General features: G+C 66.6%; 2 protein-coding genes across 2 annotated transcripts; one reads left to right on the top strand and one right to left on the bottom strand.

Annotated features, from left to right (window-relative positions):
• The first annotated feature begins 115 nt into the window (after positions 1-115).
• Positions 116-22436, top strand: RARA (retinoic acid receptor alpha). The gene is given in 12 exon segments (XM_064733680.1): positions 116-233; positions 6831-7126; positions 17353-17501; positions 17609-17750; positions 18523-18683; positions 18769-18945; positions 19654-19858; positions 20029-20187; positions 21868-21996; positions 21999-22076; positions 22079-22217; positions 22219-22436. Coding segments are annotated over 11 exon segments (1698 nt in total). The 5' UTR covers positions 116-233; positions 6831-6948; the 3' UTR covers positions 22400-22436.
• A 977-nt stretch (positions 22437-23413) lies between these two features.
• Positions 23414-24115, bottom strand: GJD3 (gap junction protein delta 3). Its single transcript, XM_064733901.1, has one exon. It carries the CDS (start codon positions 24113-24115, stop codon positions 23414-23416), a length of 702 nt encoding a protein of 233 aa, XP_064589971.1.
• Between the last annotated feature and the right edge of the window lie 691 nt (positions 24116-24806).

Below are 24806 nucleotides of genomic sequence, written 5' to 3'. Positions count from 1 at the left end.
GCCCGGCCCAGCCCCGGGTAAAGTTTCCCCGCGAGCACATGACTCGCAATGGCCGCGGCCGCCGCTCGGTGAACCCCCCCGGGAGCCCCCACCCCACCCCTCCCTCACCCCTCTAAGCCGGGGCGAACCCCCCCCCCTTCCCCCCCCCGCTCCTTCCCGGTGCCGCCGCCATGCAGCCACCACCGGGAACTCCCCGGGTTTAAGGATTTCGGTGTTGGAGTCTCCGTGAGCAGGTAATGAGGGGGCTCTGGATGTGCCCGTGGGAGCGGGGTTGGGAAGGAGGGTCTTGGTGCGGCTCCGGTACCGCCTCTGGGGATCCCCCTCCGGTAACGGGTGATCCCGGGGTTCCCGCAGCGGGGGAGGGACTCCGCCGGGCTGCGGCTGCCGGGAGCACCGGAGCCGCAGCGGCTTCGGGATCGCGGCTTCGACCTCTGCCTCCTACACTGGGCTCGGGGGTGCCGGAGTTCCCTCTCCCGGTACCGACAGCCCGGGCGCTCCCGGGCGGCAGCGCTGCCCCCCCACGCCGGGACGGGCTCCGGGGAGCCTTTGCACCCCACCGGGGACCGGCCGGCCGCCACAGAGCGCGGTGCTGGGGACACCAGCCCGGGATTACCGAGCTCCCCCGGGCCGCCGGTGCAGCCACATCGCCCCCACCTCGCCGCGGCGGGGGGGGGCCGGGGCCGCTTCCCCTTTTCGGGGTGCGGCGGGGCCGGGGCCCGGCGGGGGAGCGGGGCCGGGAGCGCGGGGGGCGCCGGGGGCCGGGGGGCGGGAGCGGCGTCTGCGCCGTTTCCTGGCCGGCGGGCGGAGGAAGCCATCGCTCTGCGCGGCTGACAGGGCGGCGGCGGGCGGGGGGGCCCGGGGGAGCCGGGCGGGGGGCGGCGGGGCCGGGGAAGGGACCGGCGGCCGCTGCCTCCCTCCCGCAGCAGCTGCCCGGGGCCGGGCTGGGGGCGGCGGGGCTCCGGGCGGGGTGGGGGCTTGGGGGTGCAGCCCCCCGAGTGTTCGACCCCGATGGAGCAGGGACCCCCCCGGTAACGGGGAGCAGCACCCCAAGCTGGGGCGCACCGGTGCGGGGACAAATCTGTGCGTCCGTCCCCCAAATCTGTGCGTCTGTCCCCCAAATCTGTGCCTCTGACCTTTGACCTCGTTGGTGGCAGGGGCCGCCCCGCAGCGCGGCGGGTGCTGGGGGGGACACGGGTGTTCCCCAAGGGGGTCCCCCCGCTCCGGGGAACCGGGCGGGCACCGGTTTGGTGGCTGCGGGTGCAGCGCCCGCCGCGTCCCCTGCCGGGATTAGCGGGTGACGGCTCGGTGGCTTAGCGGCCCCGCGGCCACTGCTCCCGGGCCATATGTCACCCGTGGGCCCCCACCCTGCCCTTGGGGGTGACCTTGGTGCGGCTGGAGGATGCGCCTGCTCCGGGGGTGCTCGCACCGGGGATGCCCGTGGGTGTCCTGGTGGGTGTCTGTCCCCTTTGCCCATTGCTCGCAGCCCCCCCGGTGACACGGCGACACCGACAGCGGGATGGCAGGGGCAGGGCACTGCCCTGCGCCTCATCCGGAGCTGCCTGGTGGTGCCTGCGGCTGCTCCATCCCGCAGGGACACCTGGCTTCGCTCAGCTGTCCTCATACATCCTCCGTGTCCCTGTGGCAGCAGCGGCGTCGCGGCCACAGAGCCTGGGGACGGCTGTGCCACCGCCACCGCCTGCCCTGCGGCGCTGGGATTCACCATCCCGCCGCTCTGCATCTATTTATATCCACGAGGTTCTGGTGTGACAACGTGCCACATTTGGCCGCGCGTGCCCTGAGCCACTGTCCTGGCACCGTCCAGCGCCGATGGCGGTGCTGCCACAAAGAGTGTGGCTGAGCTCTGGGGTCCCCCAGCCCTTTTTGGGGCGCTGCAGCAGCAGCAGCACCTCAAGGCTGGAGGGGAGCTGTGAGTGCCCTGCAGTGCGTGCCTGGAGCCTCAAGGTGCCCCATGCCGTGGGGCACCCCTGGCAGCGCCAGCCCCGGCTCGGGGGGGCACAGCGAGCGTGGCGGGGGGGTGTGCGATCATATCTGCGGTGACACATGTGCTGATTACGGAAAATGGGTTAATCTCCCTGCGGCTGGAGGCGGCTTAGCGGGGGGTGGCTCGTGGCAGGGCCCGGCGAGGGGCCTCGTGCGCCCGCCGTGGCCTCCGCTGTCCCCTCCGCTGTCCCCGCTGAGCCGGGCAGCGACAAGGGACATGGCGAGGGGACGTGGCAGCGGCGCACGGCCGCCCGCCCGCAGGCAGCCCGGGCACGGCTCGGTGGGTCACGGTTTGTCCCCCCCAGGTCCATCAGGGCTCCGCTCCCAGGAGCCTGCCCAGGCTTGGGGGCACGGTGCCACCAAACCCCGGTGTTCGGGGGTGTCGCGCCGCCGCCTGCCCGCCGGGTCCCCCCGCGCCGTGTCCCGAGCGGCCCCGTGCCAGCTGCACTTGTCTGCCGGCTGTCGCCGAGCCAGCGAGGGCTGTCTGGGGCCGCGCTGTTCCCGGCACGCCATTCCCAGGGCGCCGGCTGCCGCCGCAGCCTCGGCTAAAAACAACCGGGAGTGCCGCGAGTGGCTGCTGGGGCACCATCCCCCTGCTGCCCGGGAGCCCCTGGGGAACGGGGATGGGGCGCTCCAGGAGCCCTGGAATGGGGTGCATGCCCCCTGAGATGGGGTGCTCGGGGAGCTCTGGGATGGGGTATTTGGGGAGCCCAGGGATGGGGCATTTGGGGAGCCCAGGGATGGGGCATTCGGGACCCCAGGGATGGGGTACTCGGGGAGCCCTGGCATGACACTCCAGGGCTGTGAACCCTGGGCCTGCAGGTTCCTGCTTTCATCCTGAGGGTTGGGATGCGGGATGGCGGTTGGGCTGTACCTGGGGATGTCCCCTCCATGGGCAGGCAGGGCTGGGTGTGTGTGTGTGTCCCCAGGGTGCTGTCCCCACAGTGTGAGGGGCTGGTGGATCATGACACCACTGCACCTTTGGGACTGGCCTGCTCCTCTCAGGGCACCCACGGTGCAGCCAGGCCGGAGCGGTGCCGCTGGTGCTGTGGCACAGCTGTGGCCGTGCCAGGGGCCGTGGCGGGGGCTGGGGCACCTGTTCCCACAGAAGAATGGCGTGTCTGGTGCTGGGTGCGGGAGCTGTAACCGGAGCGGCGTTCCCGGCGTAACCGGAGTCGGCCCGGCCGCAACAGGTGGAATTTCAGTTTGTGGCTCCTGGCAGCAGCGAGATGTGGGGTGCTGGGGTGAGGACCCACACTGCAGGGCCAGCGGTGACTCCCTAGGGTGCCCATGTGCCTCCATGGGTTGGGGAGGCCAGCATGGACAGTGAGGTGTCCCTGGTGCTGTGTCTGTGCTGGGGGAGCCGTGGTGGCTCGCTGTATCTTGCAGTTGGTGTTGGGATGCTGGAACACCAGTGCTGCCCAGGGACCTGCAGTGGGGCTGAGCAAGCCCCTGGGTCAGCTGCTGGCCCTCAGGAGGAGAATGTAGGTCCTGGGGTCTGCACTGCTCTCAGCATCCTCGGATTGCTGTTCCCAGCAGCCTCAAGCCCGGCACTCGCTGGCCGAGTGTGTGCCGCTGGCTCCGGCCGTGCCGCAGGCTGGGCATGATTCACGCCTGCCCGGGGACGTGAGAAACGTGACGGTGACTCACCGAGGAGAGCTTTGGGGATACGGCAGAGGGTCTCTCTCAGCAGCCCCGTCAGGGGAGCACCTCACCACGCCTGCACAAGCTCCAAACCCTGCTGCCTTGCCCGGGGAGGGGCCGGTGGTGGCGGGGGGCAATGGGGGCAGCCGGGCCCTTGGCCTCGCGTGCGAGGCCACCCCGGGCTGGCTCTGCTGCCAGCGAGGAAACCGCAGGCTGCAACCGCAGCGGCTCCGCAGGCGCTTCCTGCCCTGCCCGGAGGCTGCCATCCTGTGCCCCCGTGCCTCAGCACGGCAACCCCGCTGTGCCCACACACCGCGGGGACAGCCTGGCACCGGGAGGGTCCCCACGGCCCGTTCTGGGCAGGGTAGGGGACGCACACGGCGGCCACTGCCGGGTTTGGGGAGCGCGGATGCTGCGGTGGTGAAGCCTGAGGTGGCAGCGGGGACAAGGAGCGGGGTGGCAGGGCGGAGGGGTCAGCAGGCAGTGGGGCGATACCTCAGTGGGGTGACAGACTCTGGGGTGGCAGGGGAGCAGGGTGACAGAGTCTGGGGTGACAGGCTGTGACGGCTGGGCCGGGACTGAACTGAAACCTATCCGCCTGGGAATCGAGAGTGGCAAGGGGAAGCTGCGGCCGGGAGCGCGGTGCCCGCCGGCGTGACAGGAAGGGCTGGGTCGCTGCCCTGTGCCCAGGCACCCCCAAACACCCCCCAGCACCCCCGGGCCCGCTGCCCCCCGCTGCCGGGGGTGCCAGGGCGGTGCCCCCGCTCACGGCGTGTCACATCCGGGCGCTGCTGCTGCCATCACCGTGTGCCCCGACAGGAAGCACAGCTGGGTTTGGGGCTGTTTTGGGTGCTGCCTGCTCCGGGGGTGCTAGGGGGGGTGTCAGGGTGGGCACTGGGGAGGGGGCGTTGTGGTGTGGGTGCTCTGTGGTTGATGCTGGATGTGGACGTGGGTGCTGAACCCACCTTGGAGGGTCACAATGGGGGGCTGCCTTTTTGGGAGGGGTCTTTTGTGGGACTGTGCCAGTGCTGCCTGCCCTGTCAGAGTGTGCAGGGTGTGCACACGTTTTTGCAGAGGGCTTTGTGCTCTCTTTGGGGTCACAGCAGGATGGTGGCTGAAGCAGCCGTGTCCCACCCCAGCTGTGTCCCCTCACCCCCAGCCATGGCCCCCCAAATTATGTCCCCCACCAGCCCCACTGCTGCTGGCCCTGGGAACGGTCTGATCTGCGTGTCCGTGCGTCTGTCCGTCCGCTCCCGGGGGCCACCCCCGGCCTGGGTGGGAGGTTCCTCGTGGCTGCGTTTGGCCCGGGCCCCGCAGCAACGTTTTCCACGGGGCTGGAACGAGGCGCTGGATTCCAGGAAGCTCCGGGCCTCGTCCAGCTCCTGCGGGGACTGGAGGAAAAGGCGTTGGGGCGGGAGAGCGCGGGCCCTGCCGAGGGGGCTGCACGGCCCCTGGCCCCACACTGCTCACCCGGGGGAGCTCTGGGGATGCAGCTTGGTCAGGACAGCCAGGACCCCCATTTGGGACAGCCACGACCCCCATTTGAGGTGCCCACGATCCCCCAGTTGGAGAGCAGCTGTGGCAGAACACGGTCCCAGGGGAGCTCCCCTGGGCAGCAGCTCCTCCTGCCCACCAGCACCCATGGCACCAAGGCTGGCCACGATGCCCAGACCCTCCTGGCCACTTGTGATGGTGTGGAGCCCTGGGAAGGGGGGTCGCTGGGGTGACCAGGCCAGTGGTGTTGGCCTGGCTCTGTCCCTGGCTGGCCAGCAGCGTGTGGGGGGGCCTGAGCGGGTTGAGTAATTGGGCCCCGGCACGGCTGGCGCGGTGCCCGGCCAGCACTTGGCACCGGCAAACATAAACAGTTCTTCCCGCGCCTCCCTCCCCTGGCTCCCCCCGGCCAGCACAGCTCGGGGGCCACGGCCTGGCCGGGGGGGGGCATGGGCAGTGCCCCACAGCCAGGCCAGGCTCCCTGCAGGGCCATGTGTGGAGCCCAGGCCAGGGCTGTGCCCAGGACGATGCTGAGCTGGCGCCCGGCACCGTGCCCTGGCAATGCCTGTGGGAATCCCACACTCACTGGGGTGCTGGGGGGGCTGTGACCCTCACCCAGGCACTGATGGGTGCCCACCCCAGGGTGGCAGCACCATAGGTGTCCCCATGGGTGTTTCCCACTGGGTCAGTGCGTGCTGGGGTGAGCTGGGAGAATGGGGGTCCTGCCTGTAGTGGGTGCACCCAGCTGTGTTCTGGGGGGGCGGGCAGGGCCATGCCCATCCCGGCCCCTCCCCAGCGCCTTGCCGGGCGGCCCAGCCTTGTTCCTCTGGATCCTTTTCCGCCTCCGCGGGGCCGGGAGCCAGCACTCTCGGCAAATAAACAGCCCCCGCCGGGCCCCGCGCCAGCACTTAAATAAACAGCCAGCCCGGGATTGTGAAAGCCCCGCGCCCCCCTTCCCATCGCCCCCCGGCCGGCCGGGCCAGGGGTCCGTGCCGGTGGGCACACGGTGTGGCACATGGCACATGGCACAGGGCGGTGTCACGATGGGCACAGCCCAGCCCTGAGGCCGGCAGAGCTCCCCGGTGCTGGTCCTGGGGGGGCTGAGCCCCCTCCCCACGATGCCGGGTCCCTGAGCCCCCTCGGAATCCGTGCAGGGATGGGGGAGCGCAGCCGGAGTGGGAGCGTGGCCGTGACGGCAGAGCCAGCCCGGAGCAGAGCCGCTGTCCTCAGGGGACCCCAGTGTGCCCGTGTGCCCCCCCTGCCCGTCCCCAGCTGCCCTGCAGCCCCCCAGGCTGGCGCAGGGGCTGCTGCCCCCAGGCTCTGCTCCGTGCCCCATGCCCCATGCCTGGCATGGCAGAGCAGGTTTGGGATCACGGTGTGGCCCTTGGCTGGAGGGGGTGCCCTGTGGGGCCACAGTGTCCCCAGGCCGTCCCCACGCCGTCCCCCCGTCCCCCGCCCAGCCAGCTAAGCCGGGATTAGCGAGCTGCGCCTGCCGGTGCCGCCGTCCCGGTGTCGTTAATCGGGGGATCGGCGTTAATCCCGCACGGAGCCCCGGCCCGGCCGGCTGCGCCCTCCTGGGGCCGGGAGGGGATGTGTGCCTGGGGAAACTGAGGCACGGTGGTGCTGGTGGGTGGGTGTGAGGGTGTCAGGGGTCGCAGCCCCTGTGCTAATGCCCCTCTCTGTTCCCCCTGCAGCACCACAGGAGCAGCACCAGCTGTGAGGAGAGCCCGGCAGCAGGGCACCCGCGGGCCCCATGCTCTGCTGGCCCCCAGGACCCCACCCCTGAGAGCCCCCCGCAGCACAGAGCCCAGCATGGCCAGCAACAGCAGCTCCTGCCCCACGCCGGGCGGGGGGCACCTCAATGGCTACCCCGTGCCCCCCTACGCCTTCTTCTTCCCGCACATGCTGGGGGGGCTCTCTCCACCCAGCACCCTGGCTGGCATCCAGCACCAGCTTCCCGTCAGTGGATACAGCACCCCGTCACCTGCCAGTGAGTACCAGGGCCCTGGGGCGGGGGGCACCGTGGGGACCCCTCTGGGCCAGGCTCTGTCCCCAGTATGGGATCCATGTGTCCCTGGAGCAGTGGCACTGGTGAGGGAGGGTCTCCCTGCTCCCAGCCACACCTGTGGGGAGCTGATTTTGAGGCCTCCGTGGTGCTTTTCTCTGTGAGTCCCTGTGAGTGCTGCTGCTGGGGAAACTGAGGCAGGGAGTGGTCTGTGGCCCTGGTGGGGTTGTGCCATTAATTGTGCCCACCTTCGTTAGTGGCTGGTTATTAATGGCCTGTAGGGTGTTCCTGTCCCTCACTGTGACCACCCTGTGGGTGCTGTGTCCCCACGGTGGCTCTTTGTTCAAGGTGGTGGGGCTGCCATGGGGGAGGTGATGAAGGCGATGAAGACAATCATCATCACCGCTGCTCCCGATCCCATTTCCCCGTGACAGGCTCGTCCATCACAGCCTCAGTAATCACTGCCTGCCATGACGGCAGCTGAGAGCCGCTGAACGTGGGCTCCCACCCGGGATCCCCCCAAACCAGCACCCCTCAGCGTGCCTCAGTTTCCCCGCACGCCATGCTGCGGCTGCCGGACCTCTTCTCACCCCGTGCGTGCTCCCTGCAGCATGAGTGCCCTGCGGCGCCCGCTGCCGGGGCGAACCCCGTGGCTCGGGGTGTGGCGGGGCCCCCCCGGCCCGTCCTTGGCCCCGGGGGCCGGTGCAGGTCCGGGCAGGGCCGGCCCTGGGTGCTGTCCCCGCCGGAGCCGCCCCGGCGGCGGTGGGACCCAGTGGGACCAGTTCAGCGACTGGGTGTCGGCGGGTGGGGCCACTCCCCCGCGCTGGCTCTGGGGCCATTCCGGGCGTGTGGGAACAGGCTGGGGGGGCCGCCTGTGTCCCCCCCGCTTCCCTGACACTGAGGACAGGGCCGCGGGCACGGCTGTCCTGAGGCAGGTGGGGAATCGTGCCTCAGTTTCCCCTTGGCTTTCCCTGCTGGGTGCCCGAGTAATGCAAGGGGTGGGGGACACCATGTGTTGCCCTCCCCGCCTGTAGCATCCACACCGCTGCTGGGTGCCCTGTTTGGGTCGGTGCTGCAGTTTTGGGGTGTCCTGTGGTGCCACTGCTGGCTCAAGGAGGTGCCCGTGTCTGCGTCCCGCCGGTGCCACCGCCCCCTCCTCACCGTGTGTCCCGCCCTCTCCAGATGTGCTGCAGCTGTGCGGCCCCGGGCTGGCCGTGTGTGTGTCAGTGCCCCCTGTGCCTGTGTGTGCATGCACGTGTGTGTCACATGTGTGTGTGTGTGTGCCAGTGCCCTCTGTGCCTGTGTGCACTCACATGTGTGTGTGTGTGAGTGCCCTCTGTGCCTGGTTCATACCTGGGGCTGTGCACGGTGTGCACATGTGTCATGCATGTGCATGTGTGTGCCAGTGCTCTCTGTGCCTGTGTGTGCATGGCTGGGGCTGTACAGGGTGTGCACGCATGTGTCACATATGTGTGTGTCTCAGTGCCCTCTGGGCCTGTGTGTGCATCCACATGTGTGTCCCATGTGTGTCTGTGCCAGTGCCCTCTGTGTGCACACACGTGTGTGTCACATGTGTGTGTGTCAATGCCCTCTGTGCCTGTGTGTGCACAGCTGGGGCTGCACAGGGCGTGCGTGTGTGTGTCACGTGTGTATGTGCCAGTGCCCTCTGTGTGCACACACACGTCTGTCACATGTGTGTATCAGTGCCCTCAGTGCCTGTGTGTTGCTGACACACACACACAGCAGCGTGCCCCGTGTCCTGTGCCAGGTGTGTACCCCCATGTTGGCACGTGTGGCACCTCCAGGTCATTCCTGTGCCCCCATCCCCATCCCTGGGGGCTCTGTGGCGCCTGCCTGTCCCTGCGGTCCCCTCCCCTGGCCCGTGCCGTGTCTGGGGGGTCCCTGAGGGGCTCCTCGCCCTGATTCCCAGGCCTGGCTGATTCCCGGGACCCCAGCCCAGCCCCCCGGCCCCACTGCCGGGACAGGGGCCCCGCTCCGGGCTGGCTCTGTCACCCAACCCGCTGGCTCCGGTTTCCTCGCGCCGCAGCCGCTCCCCCGCAGCGCCCCGTAATTAATTAATTTTTAAAAATTAATGAGCAAAACGTGCTCCCTGCAGGCCGGGGGGCGGCAGGGGGGGGCCGGGGGGCCCCGCTCGGGGCAGTGGCCGGGGGGAGCCCCGCGGGGTGCGGCGGTGCTGGGGACCCCCCCATCGCTGCCCGGCGAAGATTGATGAGGCGCTGGGCCCCCGGCCTGGGAAAGCCCATTAGGCGGAGGTTCTCTATCACTGTCAGGGGCCGGGGGGAGCCGCCTGCTCCAGCCGGGAATTCGCCGGGCTCAAAAGCGGCTGAAGGGGATAAATGGGGTCTTTTGAAGTGGGCGGGCGAGAGGGGGGCTGCGGGGCCCGGGGGGGGCTGCGGGGCCCCGAGGTGCCGGCGCGGCGGTGGGGGAAGGGATGGGGGGTTCCTGTGGGGGCTCCGGGCATCCCTGTGACCCTGCCACCCCAAAGGCATCCCCTCTGGGCACAGGGGGGTTCTCCACGGGGTCCCCATGGGCTGGAGCGTGGGTTGGGTTTGCATCAGCCCTTTGGAGGCGGCTCTGTCCCCCCGGAGCATCGCTCAGGATGCGGGGCTGGGGATGGTGCGGGAAGGGCCCCGATTTCGTGTCCCCAGGCTCAGGGCGGGGTGTGCCTGTCCCCCTCACACTGCGGGATTTACGTGCGGGGTGTCCCCTCGCCCAGTTCCTCTTGGCTCTGCAATTAAGGCTTTGTGTTTGGGTTTTTTTTTTTTTTTTTTATAATCTCTGTTTCTTCCTGTTGCCGCCGACGCGGGACGGGAGGGGATGCGGGCCGGGAAGGGATGTGGGAAGCGGTGCAGGAAACGATGCGGGATGGGAAGCGCTGCCCGTCGGGGCGGCCTCTGGTACGGGTGCCACCGCCCGCGTCCCCTGCGCCGTCCCCTCCGTCCCCTCCATCGCAGGCACATTCTTTCCAGCGCTGGTAAATGAGTCAGAGCAGACATTTGTCATGTTCGCTGCAGGAAGTTGGAGCAGCGCTGGGCTTTTGTTCGAAACCTGCTGGCTAAGCAAAGCCCCGACTTGCCATTATTATTTAAACAGGCGCTGCTGCCGCGCTGCGCAGCCCCGCACGAACGCACGGACACGCGTGCACAGACACACACATGGAACAGCCACACATGTACAGCCATACACATGGGGACAGCCACACATGGAACAGCCACACATGAAACAGCCACACATGAAACAGCCACACATGAACAGCCACACATGTACAGCCATACATGGACAGCCACACACACACGGAACAGCCACACATGTACAGTCACACACACGGTGACAGCCACACACACAGACATGCGTGCACAGACACACACATGGAACAGCCCATACATGTACAGCCACACACACGCAGACAGCAACACATGTGTACAGCCAGACACGTACAGCCACACAGGGACAGTCATACATGTGCACAGCCACACACACAGACCCACGGACACGCGTGCACAGCCACACACAGGGACAGCCACACACGCATGCACAGCCACGCATATGGGGACAGCCACACACACACGTACAGCCACACATGCATATCAGGACAGCCGTGCATGTAGAGCCACACATGTGCACAGCCACACACACAGGGACAGTCATACATGTACAGCCACACACCTATAGCCACACACACAGACAGCCACACATGTACAACCACACATGTACAGCCATACATGTGCACAGTCACACACACAGGGGCGGCCAAACACATACAGCCACACACGTACAGCCACACACACAGGGACACCACACACATACAGCCAAACATGTGCACAGTCACACACACAGGGGCGGCCAAACACATACAGCCACACACGTACAGCCACACACACAGGGACACCACACACGTACAGCCAAACATGTGCAGCAACACATGTACAGTCACATCTGTGCACAGCCACCTATGTACAGCCACACATGCACACAGGACAGTCACATGCACATGCACACAGAGTCACACAGACACAGCCACACACACACACAGACACGCAGATGTGTGAGGCAGTGCCCGCATCCTCCCAGCCTGTGCTCCTGCTGCCCATGGCAGGGCCCAGCTGGGGGCTCACTGGGGCTCCTCTCCCTCCAGGGCAGCCTGGGCTGGGCAGCTGGGGCCGGGGCAGCGTGGGTGTGCCCGCTGTGCAGGCAGATCACCGCTGCAGAGGGAAGTGGCACCCCCAGGGCCTGTCCTTGGCGTGTGACCGTCCCCGCTGTCACCACTTGGGCTCCCCGGGTTTGTGGTGTCAGCTTCAGCAGGGCCTTGTGTGGAGGGGAGGGGTGGCACAGGGTTCTGTGCCCTGCAGGGTGACACGCCAGCACACACACGTGTGCATGCACACACAGATAAATACAACGGGCTGTGCACACACTCGTGTGTTCACGTGCTCGGTGGGACACGGTGCCACACACATGTGTGTGTGTGTATGTGTGTGCAGGATGAATGCACACACGTGTGCACACACAGGCAGCCCTGTGCAGGCACACACACCTCTCCATGTGTCTGTGCAGCAGGAGCACACAAGGCCCCGCTGCAGCGGAGATGCAGACACGCGTGATGCACTGGGAACATGCATGAACACACGTGCACATGCATGTACACAGAGCCACCCCCCCACCCCCCCGAGGGTCAGGCCGAGGTGAGCCCTTCCCGCGGGTTCACCCGCAGTTCACCCGCATCCCATTAGGCAAATGAGCTGCGGCCGCCGGGCAGCCCCCGGGACCCCCCCGGGACCCCCAGGCCCCGTCATCTGCTCCGGGCAACCCCGGGCCCCCCAGCCCCGCCTTGAGCCCCTCCCCATTTCTCTCCTGCCCGGCACTGCCCCCGCGTGTCCGCGTCCCTCTGCGTGTCCGTGTTCCCCTGCGTGTCCCCGTGTGTCCATTTCTCCGCCGTGTCCTCCTGCGTGTCCGTGTCACCACCATGTCTGTTACCCCCCTGCATGTCTGTGTCCCTCTCGGTGTCCCTTGTCCGTGTCCTGTGTCCGTGCCCCCCCCCCGGCGTGTCCATTTCTCTCTTGCGTGTCCGTGCCCGTCCCCCGCATGTCCGTGCGCCCCCCGCGTGTCCGTGTCCCGTGTCCCTGTCCCTGTCCGTATCCCTGCCCGGTGTCTCGTGTCCCCTCCGGTGCGGCCCCGCGGCGCGGAGCGGGTTAAGCGCGGGGAGGCGGCGGGTGCCGGGAGGGACCGGGGCTGGCGAAGCCGCAGAGCCGGCGGGGCTGCGCCTTCCTCCCCTCCCCCCGCCTCCTCCTCCTCCTCCTCCTCTTCCTCCTCCTCCTTCTCCTCCTCCTCCTCCTCCCGCCGCTCGGGCGCGGAGCGAGCGGCGGGGCCGCTCCGCGGGGCGATGGCAGCGCGGCGCGGGGCGCCCCGGGGGCGCGGGGGGGGGCACTGACCGCCCGGGGCCGCCCCGGCCGGGGGAGCCGCCCCCGCCGCCCCGGGGCCATGTACGAGGGCGCGGCGGTGGCGGGGCTGCCCCCCGGCCCCTTCCTCCGCATGGATTTCTACGGGCCGGGCCCCCGGGGCTGCCCCCCCCGCCGGCCCCCGCCGTGGAGCAGCTCCGGCCGCTGTAGGTACCTGCGCACCGGGGGCGGACGGGGCCCCCCGCCCGCTGCATCGGGCCGGGGAGAGCGGCCCCGGAACGCGGGCGGGTGCGGGGGGGGGCTGCGGGGATGGTGCGGGGGCCGTGGGCGGGGGGCTGAGCTGGGTGCGGGTCCTGGAGGAGTGCGGGGGGCTCAGCCCCCTCAGCCTCCTCCCCACCCGCTCCATGCGCAGAACCTCCGGCTCTTTAAACACCCCCTGCCCTATTTCGGGGGCAGCCGGGGCTGAGCTCGGTGAAGGAGGGGGACAGGGGGGTCGCCTCTCGCCCCCCCCTTCCCGCAGCAGGGTCCGGGCTCCGCCGGGAATTTCGCTCTCTCCTGATAAAGGCTCCGGGAAAATCCAATTAACTACAGACGGAGCCGCCGCGGCTGCCCAGGCGCGGGGGAGCCCCAGCCTGGGCCCCCACCCTGCCGCGGGTCGGGGGGTCCCCCTGGTCAGCGGGTGGATGTGGGGCCGGGCCAGTGCTGTTCCTGCTGGCGGGACCCTGCCCCGTGTCCCTGCAGGGGTCACGGCCCGGTGCCCTGGGCAGGGGGGGCACGGAGGGCATGAGGGCACCGCGATGGGCAGCGGGGGGCACGGGCAGCGCGGTCCCAGTGCCCCCAGCCTGGAGCTGCTCCCCCTCGGGGATGTGGAGCCCTGCTCCGGTTTGTGCCCACGGTGTGGGGGCGAGTGAGGTTTGGGGGGGCTGCAGGAGTCTCCTGTCCCGGCTGTCGTGTCCTGGCACCCAGGGGCCCCACAGCGGCCCGGGGAAGGTCCTGCCGGGTTCCGCGGGACTTTCACCCCGCTAAGGGCGGGCGGGATCCCTGGCGGAGGCCCATGCGGGGTGCCCGCTGTGCCAAGGCGGCCGCGGACCCCCGGTGTCGCTCCCCTCATTGTCTCGGGGCCGCTCGACCTTTGCGCTGGCACCGAGCGCGGCCGCGGGGCCTTTGTCTGCGCTGGGGACACGCGGGGCTCCCGCTGCCTCTGCCACGAGTGGGGGCTGCCCCCGAGGCCTCGGTGGGCACGGGGGTCCCCAGCTCCAGTGCCACCCTTAGCGCTGGCCCCTGGCTCTGTCCCGAGCGGGGTCCCTGGTGGCCATTGTCCCTTCTCTGTGCCCCCCAGCCCTGCGGGGGCTCCCTGTGGGTCGCAGCGCTGCTGGCCCTGTGTCCCTGCCCTGCCTGGGGCACCTCGGGGCTCTGGTCACGGTGACCATGACCTGGCGAGCGTGTGGGCGGCCGGAGCTGGCGGCGCTCCCTGGCTCCGTGCCCCGCTCCCGACGTCACTCACGGTGCCCGTGTCTCCCCAGCCCGGGGGTGCCAGCCCGGGCAGGGCTGTGCCGTGCCGTGCCTCAGTTTCCTCAGAGCCAGCTGCGGCTGTGCCCGCTGGCCCCGCGGTGCTGGCAGCTGGCCCAGCGTGGCACTGCCCTGCCCGGCGGGGCGTGTTGTGTTGGCATGAGAGCCAGAGCTGCTCTGGGGGGCACGGGGAGCCCACCCACACCCCCATGGGGAAACAGAGGCACGAGGCAGCTCCTGAGGGTGGTGGGAAAGCTTGTAGGAGCCCCCCGAGACAGTGGGAGCCCCCTGCCCTGTGGAGCCGTGTGCTGTTGGGGGTTTTTGGGGTGCTGTGGGGTGTCAGAGGGGTACGAGGGGTTGGATTGTGCGTGGCACCCCCCTCGCCGGGCACGGGGTGGCCTCACATGGCCTTGTGAAAGCTGTGGGTGTGTCGGGCTTTGGGGACGCCAGACCCTGGCGCTGGCAGAGGGCAGGGTGCCCGTGGGGAGCAGGCGGTGCCCGTGGCCGTGAGCAGGAGCGGGCACCCCACGGCCCTGGGCTCCCGGCACCCTCTCCCCTCCCTCCTTCCCTTCCTCCCCCTTCTCCTGCAGAGGCGCAGGAATTCGGGGCACGTGGGATTCTCATCCGCAGGGAAGCCCTGGGTGGGCCTCCACCCTCCTGTGTGGGGGGCTGTGACCCCTGGCACGGCCCTGTGCGACCCCCGCGTGGGCTCCCCCTCTGATCCCCCCATCCTCATCCTCATCCTCATCCTCCCCGCTCCGCTCTGCTGTGTCCCGGAGCCCGGCGGGGTGGTGGCGGTGCGGAGCCGGTGTCCCCCCGGGCCCTGGCACACGGGGTGTCCCCGCGGGCGCTTTCCCACGCCAGGGCGGGGGTGCGGGTGTCGGGGTGCCCCGGGGTCCCCCGGCGCGGGCAGGAAGCAGCCGGCGGGGCCGCGGGCGGGGGCGGCTGCGCTCGCCCGGGATCTGGCGGAGCCGCAGCATCTGGTCTGCAGCTGGAGCCGGGCTGCGCTGCCTCGGCCGGGGGGGACAGCGGGGTCCTCCCTGCTGCGGGCTGAGCCCGGGCATTGGGGTGCGCCGTGTCCCCACTGCACCCCAGCCTGGCACCCATCCTGCCCCGCTCAGCGCCTTTGGGTGCTGCTCTGTGCCCCCCCAGGCCTGATGCTGCTATAGGGGGGCTCCTGGGCAGCTGGCCGTGGCCGTGGCCGTGTCCCCTCCGCGGTGGTGACAGCGGTGGCAGGGGATTCCCGGGGTGCTGGCGCGGCTCTGGCAGCGCAGGGACGCGGAGGGAGCCGGGTCCCCTCCCCCGCTCCGCATCCAGCACGTCAAAATCTTGTCAAATCCGCGTTTTGTGAGTGCAGCTCTCCACGAGGAAGTTCTTAAATTATATAAAAGAGGCGATAAATTATAGACGACGTTCTCTCAGTCACTTTAATGGCTCCGCTCCCTCGAGTGGCAGCGGTGATTTATTCAGCCCGGGAGCTCTGCCCGGCGCTCGCCCCCGCGCCCGTGTCCCACCCGCACCCCGCGATCCCACCCCGCACACCCACGTCCCACCTCGCAGCCCTGAGTCCCACCCTGCACCTCCCAGCCCCCCGCACACGCTTGTGTCCTGCCTTGCACGCTCATTTCCTGCCTTGCACACTCCCCCAGTGCTCCACACTCTTATATCCCACCCCAGACACTTGTATCCCACCCCATACATTCATATCCTACCCCATACACTCATATTCCGCCCCACACACTCGTGTCCCACCCCATACATTCATTTCCCACCCCATACATTCACATCCCACCCCATACACTCATATCCCACCCCACACACTCATATTCCACCCCACACACCCATATCCCACCCCATACATTCATTTCCCACCCCACACACTCATATCCCACCCCATACATTCACATCCCACCCCACACACTCATATCCCACCCCACACACCCACATCCCACCCCACACACTCCCATCCCACCCCAGGTACTCCCCACCCTGCCCCACACGCTCCTGTCACACCCCGCACTTTCCCCGTCCCCGTTGTTGCCTGGGGACAAGCGGGACAAGCGTCAGGGCTGGCTTTGTCCTGCTGTCCCCTCCCTGGCCCCATCCCGAGGCACTGCCGGCCTGGGGACCCCCACCCCTCACCCCAAGCCCCCCACTCCTCTGTGGCCCCTTCTCGGGTCCGGTGTCCCCAACCGGGGCTCTCCGCAGCTTCCCAGTCCCGGGGGGGGCTCCGGCGGCCCTGGGGCCCTTTTTGGGGTGCAGGGGCCGGCGGGGCAGGGGGGGGGGCCCAGGCTCCCCCGCCGGGCCTGGCCTTTAATATCCTGTTTGACTGGTTCGCTTGGCTCGGCTGCAGAAAAACATTCGCAAACATCCCGGAGCAGCCGGGGAGCGCTTAACCCCTGCCTGGCTGTGCCCCGCGCTGGGGCTGCACCCCAACCGTGCCGAGCCTTCCCCAGCTCCAGGGGTGCACCCTGACCGTGCTGAGCCCCCCCACATGCCAGGGGTGCACCCCAACTGTGCTGAGTCCCCTCAGCTCCAGGGGTGCACCCCAGCTGCACTGAACCCCTCCCTGTCCGAACAGGGGGACTTGGGCACATCCCGCAGGGGATGGGGGTGCTTCTGGGGTGCAAGAGGCACATCCCTCCAGGTTTTAGGGTGCAGGAGGGGAACAGGCATGGTCCATGAGGTTTTGGGGTGCAGGGGTGTACTGGCTGTGTGCTGTCTGGGCCAGGGTCTGCTTGTTATGGGGACAAAGGTGGCACTGCCCTTGGGGATGTCCTCCATTGGGGGACCTCGGGGTGCCACTGTGCCTGTGCTCTCCTGGGGGGCCATGCTTTGGCTGGGGGTGCTGGGTGACCCTGGGGCTGTGGGGGTCACCCTGTGTGTGCAGTGTCACACTGTACGTGTGCCCACACGTGTGACTGAGTGTGTGGCACTGTCCCCCCAGGCTGGCCCTGCACCCTCCATCCCCTCATCCACTGCCAGTGCTGCTGCCTGGGCTGGGGGCTCCTGGGATCCCGGCCCTTTTCTTTTCTTTTCTTTGTTTTTTTTTTCTTTCCCTTTTTTTTTGTCTGCCTGAATTCCACATCGTCTCTGTGACCTGGAAATGTCACGTTGCATCTTCCCAGCACGCGTCCTCTCCCCGCTGGCCCCGCTCGACCTGGCGCCAGGGCCGGGCTGGGCAGCGCTGGGCTGGGGCTGCCGGGACCCCCGGAGCTGGGGGGCAGCATGGGGGGCTCCCTGCTTTGGGGGCTCCGTGTTTTGAGTGTCTCCCCTTCCCCACAGCCGTGGAGACGCAGAGCACCAGCTCGGAGGAGATCGTGCCCAGCCCGCCCTCGCCCCCGCCCCTGCCCCGCATCTACAAGCCCTGCTTCGTGTGCCAGGACAAGTCCTCGGGGTACCACTATGGGGTCAGCGCCTGTGAGGGCTGCAAGGTGAGCGCTGCCACCTGTCCCCAGTGCCACAACCAGGGCTCCCCGGGCTCCTCGGGGTGCTCGGGGTGCCCGTGGCGGGCGCTGACGGGGCCGTGCGGGGTCCCCAGGGCTTCTTCCGCCGCAGCATCCAGAAGAACATGGTGTACACGTGCCACCGGGACAAGAACTGCATCATCAACAAGGTGACGCGCAACCGGTGCCAGTACTGCCGGCTCCAGAAGTGCTTCGAAGTCGGGATGTCCAAGGAGTGTGAGTGGGGATGGGGAAGGGATGAAGAGCAGGGATGAAGGGACACCGTGCTTGCTCAGGGGGTTCTGGGTGTGATGGGCCATCCCAGCAGCCCCCACTGCGTGCCCAGCAAGGCTCAAGGGGGATGGGGACCCCCTGGGATTGTGTCACAGCCTGGCAGTTGCCCAGGCAACACGTGATTGATAATGTCAGAGATAAATGACGCTGAGGAGGCCTCCCTGCTCCGCTGGCAGTTGTCATGGTGCCCGGCTGTGCCCCCACGGTGGGTGCCCGGGGGGATAGGGCTGCTGAGCACAGCTGAGTCCTGCCCCATCTGCCAGCCCCTGGGGGACTGGGACCCCTGGGAGGAGCAGGAACTGCCAGGGGGGTTCAGCATCCCAGGGGCTCATCCTACACCTAAGAGGGGTCCCAGCCCTCTCAGCCTACAGAGGCTGATCCCTGCAGGGCTGGGGCTCCTCCCAGATGCTCCCCCCTTCCCAGCTGCCACCCCCAGGGTGTCTCCCGTGCCCTTCACCCAGTGTGGTGGCTTAGCTGCCATTCTCTGTCCCCGGGGTCCCTCTCTGATGTGTTGCTTTGCAGAGCACTGTCCCCTTGGCAAGGAGTGTGGTCTCCCCAAGGGTGCAGGGTCTAACCGATGACTTGGGGGTTGTGGGGCTGATGGAGGTTGTCACTACAGCAGAGCCCATTGCTGGTGTCCTCAGGGGCAGAGCAGGGTGGGGCAGGGGCTGGGTGGCACCAGGGCCAGGTGACAGTGACCCTGCCATTCCTGCAGCCGTCCGCAATGACCGGAACAAGAAGAAGAAGGACGTGCCCAAGCCGGAGTGCTCGGAGAGCTACATCATCACACCTGAGGTGGAGGAGCTCATCGAGAAGGTGCGCAAAGCCCACCAGGAGACCTTCCCCGCGCTCTGCCAGCTCGGCAAATACACTACGGTGAGTGGCACGGGGGCTGGGGGTCCTGGGGGGCTGGGGAGGGTGGCACCCCCTCTGTGAACTCATCCCCCTTCTCCCGCCACAGAACAACAGCTCGGAGCAGCGCGTGTCCCTGGACATCGACCTGTGGGACAAGTTCAGCGAGTTGTCCACCAAGTGCATCATCAAGACGGTGGAGTTTGCCAAGCAGCTCCCCGGCTTCACCACGCTCACCATCGCCGACCAGATCACCCTCCTCAAAGCCGCCTGCCTCGACATCCTGGTGAGCAGGGGTCTCGGGTTGCTGTTGTTGATTGCTGTTGTTCATTGCTGCCCTGAGATGTGCAGGATGCCTCTGCTACAGCCCGTGCAACTGAAGAATGAGTCTGGACTCTTCAGTTTTCGGTCTTGAGGTTGTTTATCAATTCTTATCTATAAAATTTTCTTTCTGCCCAGCTGAGGTCTGCTCAGCAGGGCAGCCACTGGCACTCTGACCATCCCTCTACACCACAAACCAAGTACAACATATCTACACTTAATTCCCAATACCTATTACCTGTGTTAGACAGTGCACTTCTACTCTAAACCAATCCCAAAGTGCCAACATGACTGCAGAAAATGGAGAACAAGAAGAAGGAGAAAGGCTGGACACGCCCAAGTTCCTCCATCTTGTCCCCATAACCCCCATACCAAAAATCCTAAAATCTCCATTTCCACCCTGTGATAATTTTATTATTATGCTATTCAAACCTCTGTGACTTTCAGGTCCTCGTACAAAGCTGGCAACTTGCTCCAGGGGTCACAATCAAATCCTCAGGTGTTCTGGGCTGTGTGCCAGGGTCTCTGAGCCCCCTGGCAGAGTCCTGGCAATTCTGGGCACCCAGAGGGATGCACTGAGTTCTGACACACGGAGACAGGGATGGGGACAGGGATGGGGACAGGGATGGGGAGGGGACACCAGGCTGAGCTCCCCGCCCTGTCCCCACCCCAGATCCTGCGGATCTGCACGCGCTACACGCCGGAGCAGGACACCATGACCTTCTCGGACGGGCTGACGCTGAACCGCACGCAGATGCACAACGCGGGGTTCGGGCCCCTCACCGACCTGGTGTTCGCCTTCGCCAACCAGCTGCTGCCGCTGGAGATGGACGACGCCGAGACGGGGCTGCTCAGTGCCATCTGCCTCATCTGCGGAGGTGGGTGCAGGGATGGGCACCTGCCCAGTGCCCGCGGGCACCCGGCGCAGCCCGGCCGTGCTCCCCACAATGGCTGAGCAAGGAGAGCCCCAATGAAGGCCAAGCGGTGGGAGATGGGAACCCACAGGATGTGCTGTTCCCCTCAACCACTGTGTGTGCCCCCTCCGCAGACCGCCAGGACCTGGAGCAGCCTGACAAGGTGGACAAGCTGCAGGAGCCACTGCTGGAGGCGCTGAAGATCTACGTGAGGAAGAGGAGGCCCAACAAGCCCCACATGTTCCCCAAGATGCTCATGAAGATCACAGACCTGCGCAGCATCAGCGCCAAGGGTGAGGCTCCCGTGGCTTTGGGTCCTGAGGGAGCATCCAGGGGACAATGGGGGCTCTGGGTCACTCAGCATCCTCCAGAGGGGATGAAGGACAGACCCAGCACTGCATCCTCCAGGGATGCTGGGGATGTGACCATGTCCCTTGGCCTCAGTGCCCAGGGAGAAGCAAAGCTGGGGGTGTCAGTTTGAGGGTGCTGTTTTGGCAGTGTCACTTTTTGGATGCCATTTTGGTGGTGCCATTTGGGTTTTTTTGGGTGTCTTTTGGGGGTGCCATTTTGGGGGTTTTTTTTGGGTACTATTTGAGGATGCCACTTTCAGGGTGCTGTTTGGGCAGTACTAAAAATGTGCCGTTTTTTGGTTGCCAGTTTCTGGGCACCCATTTGGGTGGGTGCCAGTTTTAGTGTGCCATTTTTTAGTGTGCCAGTTTTTGTGGTGCCATTTTGGTTTTTTTTTTTGTGTACCATTTAGGGGTGCCAGTTTTAATGAGCCATTTTGATGGTGCCATTTGGGTCTTTTTTGGGTGCCTTTTGGGGATGCCATTTTGGAGTTCCTTTGGTTACCATTTGAGGGTGCCACTTTCAGGCTGCTGTTTTGGGTGTGCCATTTTTTGGGTGCCAGTTTTTGGGTGCTCATTTGGGGAAGTGCCAGTTTCAGTGTGGCATTTTGGGGTTTTTTTGGGCACCATTTGAGGGTGCCACTTTCAGGCTGCTGTTTTGGTGGTGCCATTTTTTGGGTGCCAGTTTTTGAGCACCCATTTGGGAGGAGTGCCAGTTTTGGTGGTGCCATTTCAGGGTTTTTTGGGTACCATTTGAGGCTGCCACTTTCAGGCTGCTGTTTTGGGCGTGCCATTTTTTGGGTGCCAGTTTTTGGGTGCTCATTTGGGGAAGTGCCAGTTTCAGTGTGGTATTTTGGGGTTTTTTGGGTACCATTTGGGGGTGCCACTTTCAGGCTGCTGTTTTGGGTGTGCCATTTTTTGGGTGCCATTTTTTGGGTGCCAGTTCTAGGGCACCCATTTGGAGGCGTGCCAGTTGTAGTGTGCCATTTTGGGGTTTTTTTGTGTACCATTTGGGGGTGCCAGTTTTAATGTGACATTTTGGTGGTGCCATTTGGGTTTTTTTTGTGTGCCTTTTGGGTGTGCCAGTTGTAGTGTGCCATTTTGGGTTTTTTTTGGGTACCATTTGGGGGTGCCACTTTCAGGCTGCTGTTTTGGGCGTGCCATTTTTTGGGTGCCAGTTCTTGGGCACCCATTTGGAGGCGTGCCAGTTGTAGTGTGCCATTTTGGGGTTTTTTTGTGTACCATTTGGGGATGCCAGTTTTAATGTCCCATTTTGGGGGTTTTTTTGTGTACCATTTGGGGCTGCCAGTTGTAGTGTGCCATTTTGGGTTTTTTTTGTGTACCATTTGGGGGTGCCAGTTTTAGTGCCCCATTTTGGGGTTTTTTTGTGTACCATTTGGGGATGCCAGTTTTAGTGTCCCATTTTGGGGGTTTTTTTGTGTACCATTTAGGGCTGCCTGTTTTAGTGTGCCATTTTGGGGTTTTTTTGTGTACCATTTGGGGGTGCCAGTTTTAGTGTCCCATTTTGGGGGTTTTTTGGGTACCATTTGGGGGTGCCACTTTGAGGCTGCCAATTGTGTGAGCGCCGCTCTGTGGCAGCCCCCGCTGACCCTGCCCCTCCCGCAGGCGCCGAGCGGGTGATCACGCTGAAGATGGAGATCCCGGGCTCGATGCCGCCGCTCATCCAGGAGATGCTGGAGAACTCGGAGGGCATGGACACGCTGGGCGGGCAGGCGGGCGGTCCCCGCGGGGGCAGCCTGGGCCCCCCCCCGGGCAGCTGCAGCCCCAGCCTTTCCCCCAGCTCCAACCGCAGCAGCCCCGCCACGCACTCGCCGTGACCGCGCCCGGCGCGCACCAGGACAGAGCCGCCGGTACCGGGGGGAGCCCCCGCGCCCGGCCCGGCCCGGCCCGGCCCGGCTGCAGCCCCCGCCCGGGGCGGACTCCTCGGCAGCCCCCGCCGGAGCGGATCCCCCCGCAGCAGCCCCGGGCCCAGCGCGTTGGTTGTGTCACATTTCAGGGGCGCGGGGACCTCGGGGACGCCCCCGGCCCCACCAGCACCAGCACCCACGGGATCGCGACCACCGAGCCACCCCCTCCCCAACCCGCCCCGCCCCGGCCGTCTGCGAGGGGGGGGGGCCCGGCCAGCCCCGCACGCTGAGGAAGCAGAGTCATTTAAAAGAGAAAAGAAAGCAAAGTATATATATATAAATATCTATAAATATCTATAAATACGTTTTAAAACCTTTGTAAAAGTTTGGAGGGGTTTTTAGGCCTGTGCAGGTGGAGGGGGCACGGCGGGCGCTGCCGGGGGAGGGTGGGGAGGGGGGGGCACACGGTTTATTATTATTAAATTCCTTTTTTTTTTTGTTGTTGTTGTTGAGATTTTAGTGGATTTAGAGTCGGGGGGCACCGGGCGGGCCCTGCCCCGGCCCCCCAGGCGGGGAGGGGACTGTGGGGGGCACAGGGTGGTGCCAGTCCCGGCCTCGTGGGGATGGGGGGCCCGGCCCTGCCGGCACGGGGAGGACGGGGAGGGAGGACGGGGGGGGGCTGGCTCCAGAATAAAGTTTATTTATTCTAGTGCCTGGCTCGTTATTCTTGTGGGGTACCAGGGGAGGAGGGGGAGCCGGGGTGGGGACATGGTCAGGCTGTGGCACCCCAAGCCCTGTTTGGGGGGGGGGTCTTTGCTGCAGGAGGGCAGCCCAGGGCTCCCCATATTGCTCTGCCTGTCTGGTCATCCCAAAAGACTGGGACAGAACCCTTTGGGGTCCCCCCAGTATCCTAAAGCTCTGATCTTCCCGCCCTTGAGGCCACAGTGATGTCCCTCTATGCCAGGGGCCAGCCCTGATGCATTTGTGACACTCCCAGCTCAGTTTTGGGAGCAGTCTGGGGTTTGGGAGCAGCCCTGGCCCTCCCCATGCCAGGCTTGGGGGGATCAGGGGTGTTCCTGCCACTGCGCAGGGATGGGACCTGTTTATTTTCTTTTTGTCCGTATTTTTTTTTTCCAGCAGCTGCCGGGTGAGCCCTGTGTCCGCCGCCCACAACAGGAACCGGGGGGCACCGGGGGCACCGGGGCACGGCCCAGCCCGGCCCGGCGAGGGCCCAGACCCCTCTGGGGCCGGGAGATCCGCTCTCCCCGCCGGGCTGTCCCCGGCCACAGCTCATCCCAGCCGGGTCACACGGTGAGGTCCCCTCGCGGGTGGGGTCCCTCCGCAGCCCCCCCGGGCGCCGGGCCCCGCTCCTGCGGGCGGCGGCAGCAGCCGGGCCGGGCCGGGGGCCCCTTGCGCAGGAGGTGGGCGAGCTCGGCCAGGCTGAGCAGCGCCGACACCAGCCCCACCACGAAGTAGAAGTGGATGAAGACGGTTTTCTCGGTGGGCCGGGAGACGAAGCAGTCGACGCGGTGCGGGCAGGGCCGGCGGCGGCACACGAAGAGCGGCTGCACCCTGAAGCCGTAGAGCAGCGCCTGGCCCAGCAGGAAGCCCAGCTCGGCGGCGATCCGAGCCACCACGCTGCCCACGTAGAAGGGCTGGAGGCGGCGGGCGCGCTGGCCCGGAGCTCCCCCGCGGCCCGGCTTGGCCGCCTGGTGCACGGCGAAGATGACGAAGAGAGCGGCGGGCGCCGAGAGCACGACGACGTGAAAGACGAGGAAGCGATAGTGGGAGATGGGGAAGGCGGCGTCGTAGCACACGGGTTTGCAGCCCGGCTGCTGCGTGTTACACACGAACTCCTCCTGCTCGTCCTCGAAGACGTCGCTGCCCACGGTGGCCAGGACCAGGATGCGGAACAGGAGCATCACCACCAGCCAGAAGCGGCCCACCATGGGCGAGTGCTCCTGCACGGCGTCCAGCAGCGAGCTCAGGAAGCCCCACTCGCCCATGGCCGCGCTGCGGGAGCGGGGTCAGCGCTGGGGGGACGCGGTGACCGCCGGGTCGGACCCTGGTGGCAGCGCGGTCCCTCCAGCTCTCCATCCTCCCGCCATTCCCAAACGCACCACGGCGTGCCCGCTCCCCAGGCACTGCCAGGGGTGTCCCCAGGCACCCGCTGTGCCCAGGACTCGCTCCCCCAGGGATGGGTCCAGCAGGACCAGCAGGTTCCCCATCCCCGGTGCCCCTGCACAGCTCGTCCTGGCTGAGCTCTGGCCCCCCATCACAGCCCCGTACCTGCGTGGGCTGCGGTCCACGGTGTGCCAGCGCTGCTGGCAGTGGCTGTCCAGGGCCGTCCAGGACTGTCCGGTCTCTTTGTCCAGCTGGGATGGGATAATGGTCCCACAGCCACGCCTGGAGTCCTTTTAAAGGGACAGAGCGCCCGCAGGGGCGCCTGGAGGGAGGGAAGGGCCCAGCGCTGCCGGTGGGGCTCAAGGACAAAAGCTGCCCTGCCCAGGTTGAGAGAGGAGTGGTGGCCACCTCAGTGCAGAAAGGCCCCCAAACTTTGTCCTTCCCAAACCCACAGGGCCTTTGGGTCACCAGGCTACAGCACTGGACCCCAAAAGACCCCCCCATCACCCCCTGCTGCATCAGAGCCGGGGTACACCCATGCCCTGCAGTGCCAGGGGGATGCTCACAGCTGGC

The sequence above is a fragment of the Zonotrichia leucophrys genome, chromosome 27 (assembly GCF_028769735.1).
Source record: "Zonotrichia leucophrys gambelii isolate GWCS_2022_RI chromosome 27, RI_Zleu_2.0, whole genome shotgun sequence".
Taxonomy (NCBI): Eukaryota; Metazoa; Chordata; class Aves; order Passeriformes; family Passerellidae; genus Zonotrichia; species Zonotrichia leucophrys.
Note: the sequence above shows the minus strand (reverse complement) of the source record. Positions and strands in the feature narration are given on the sequence as shown.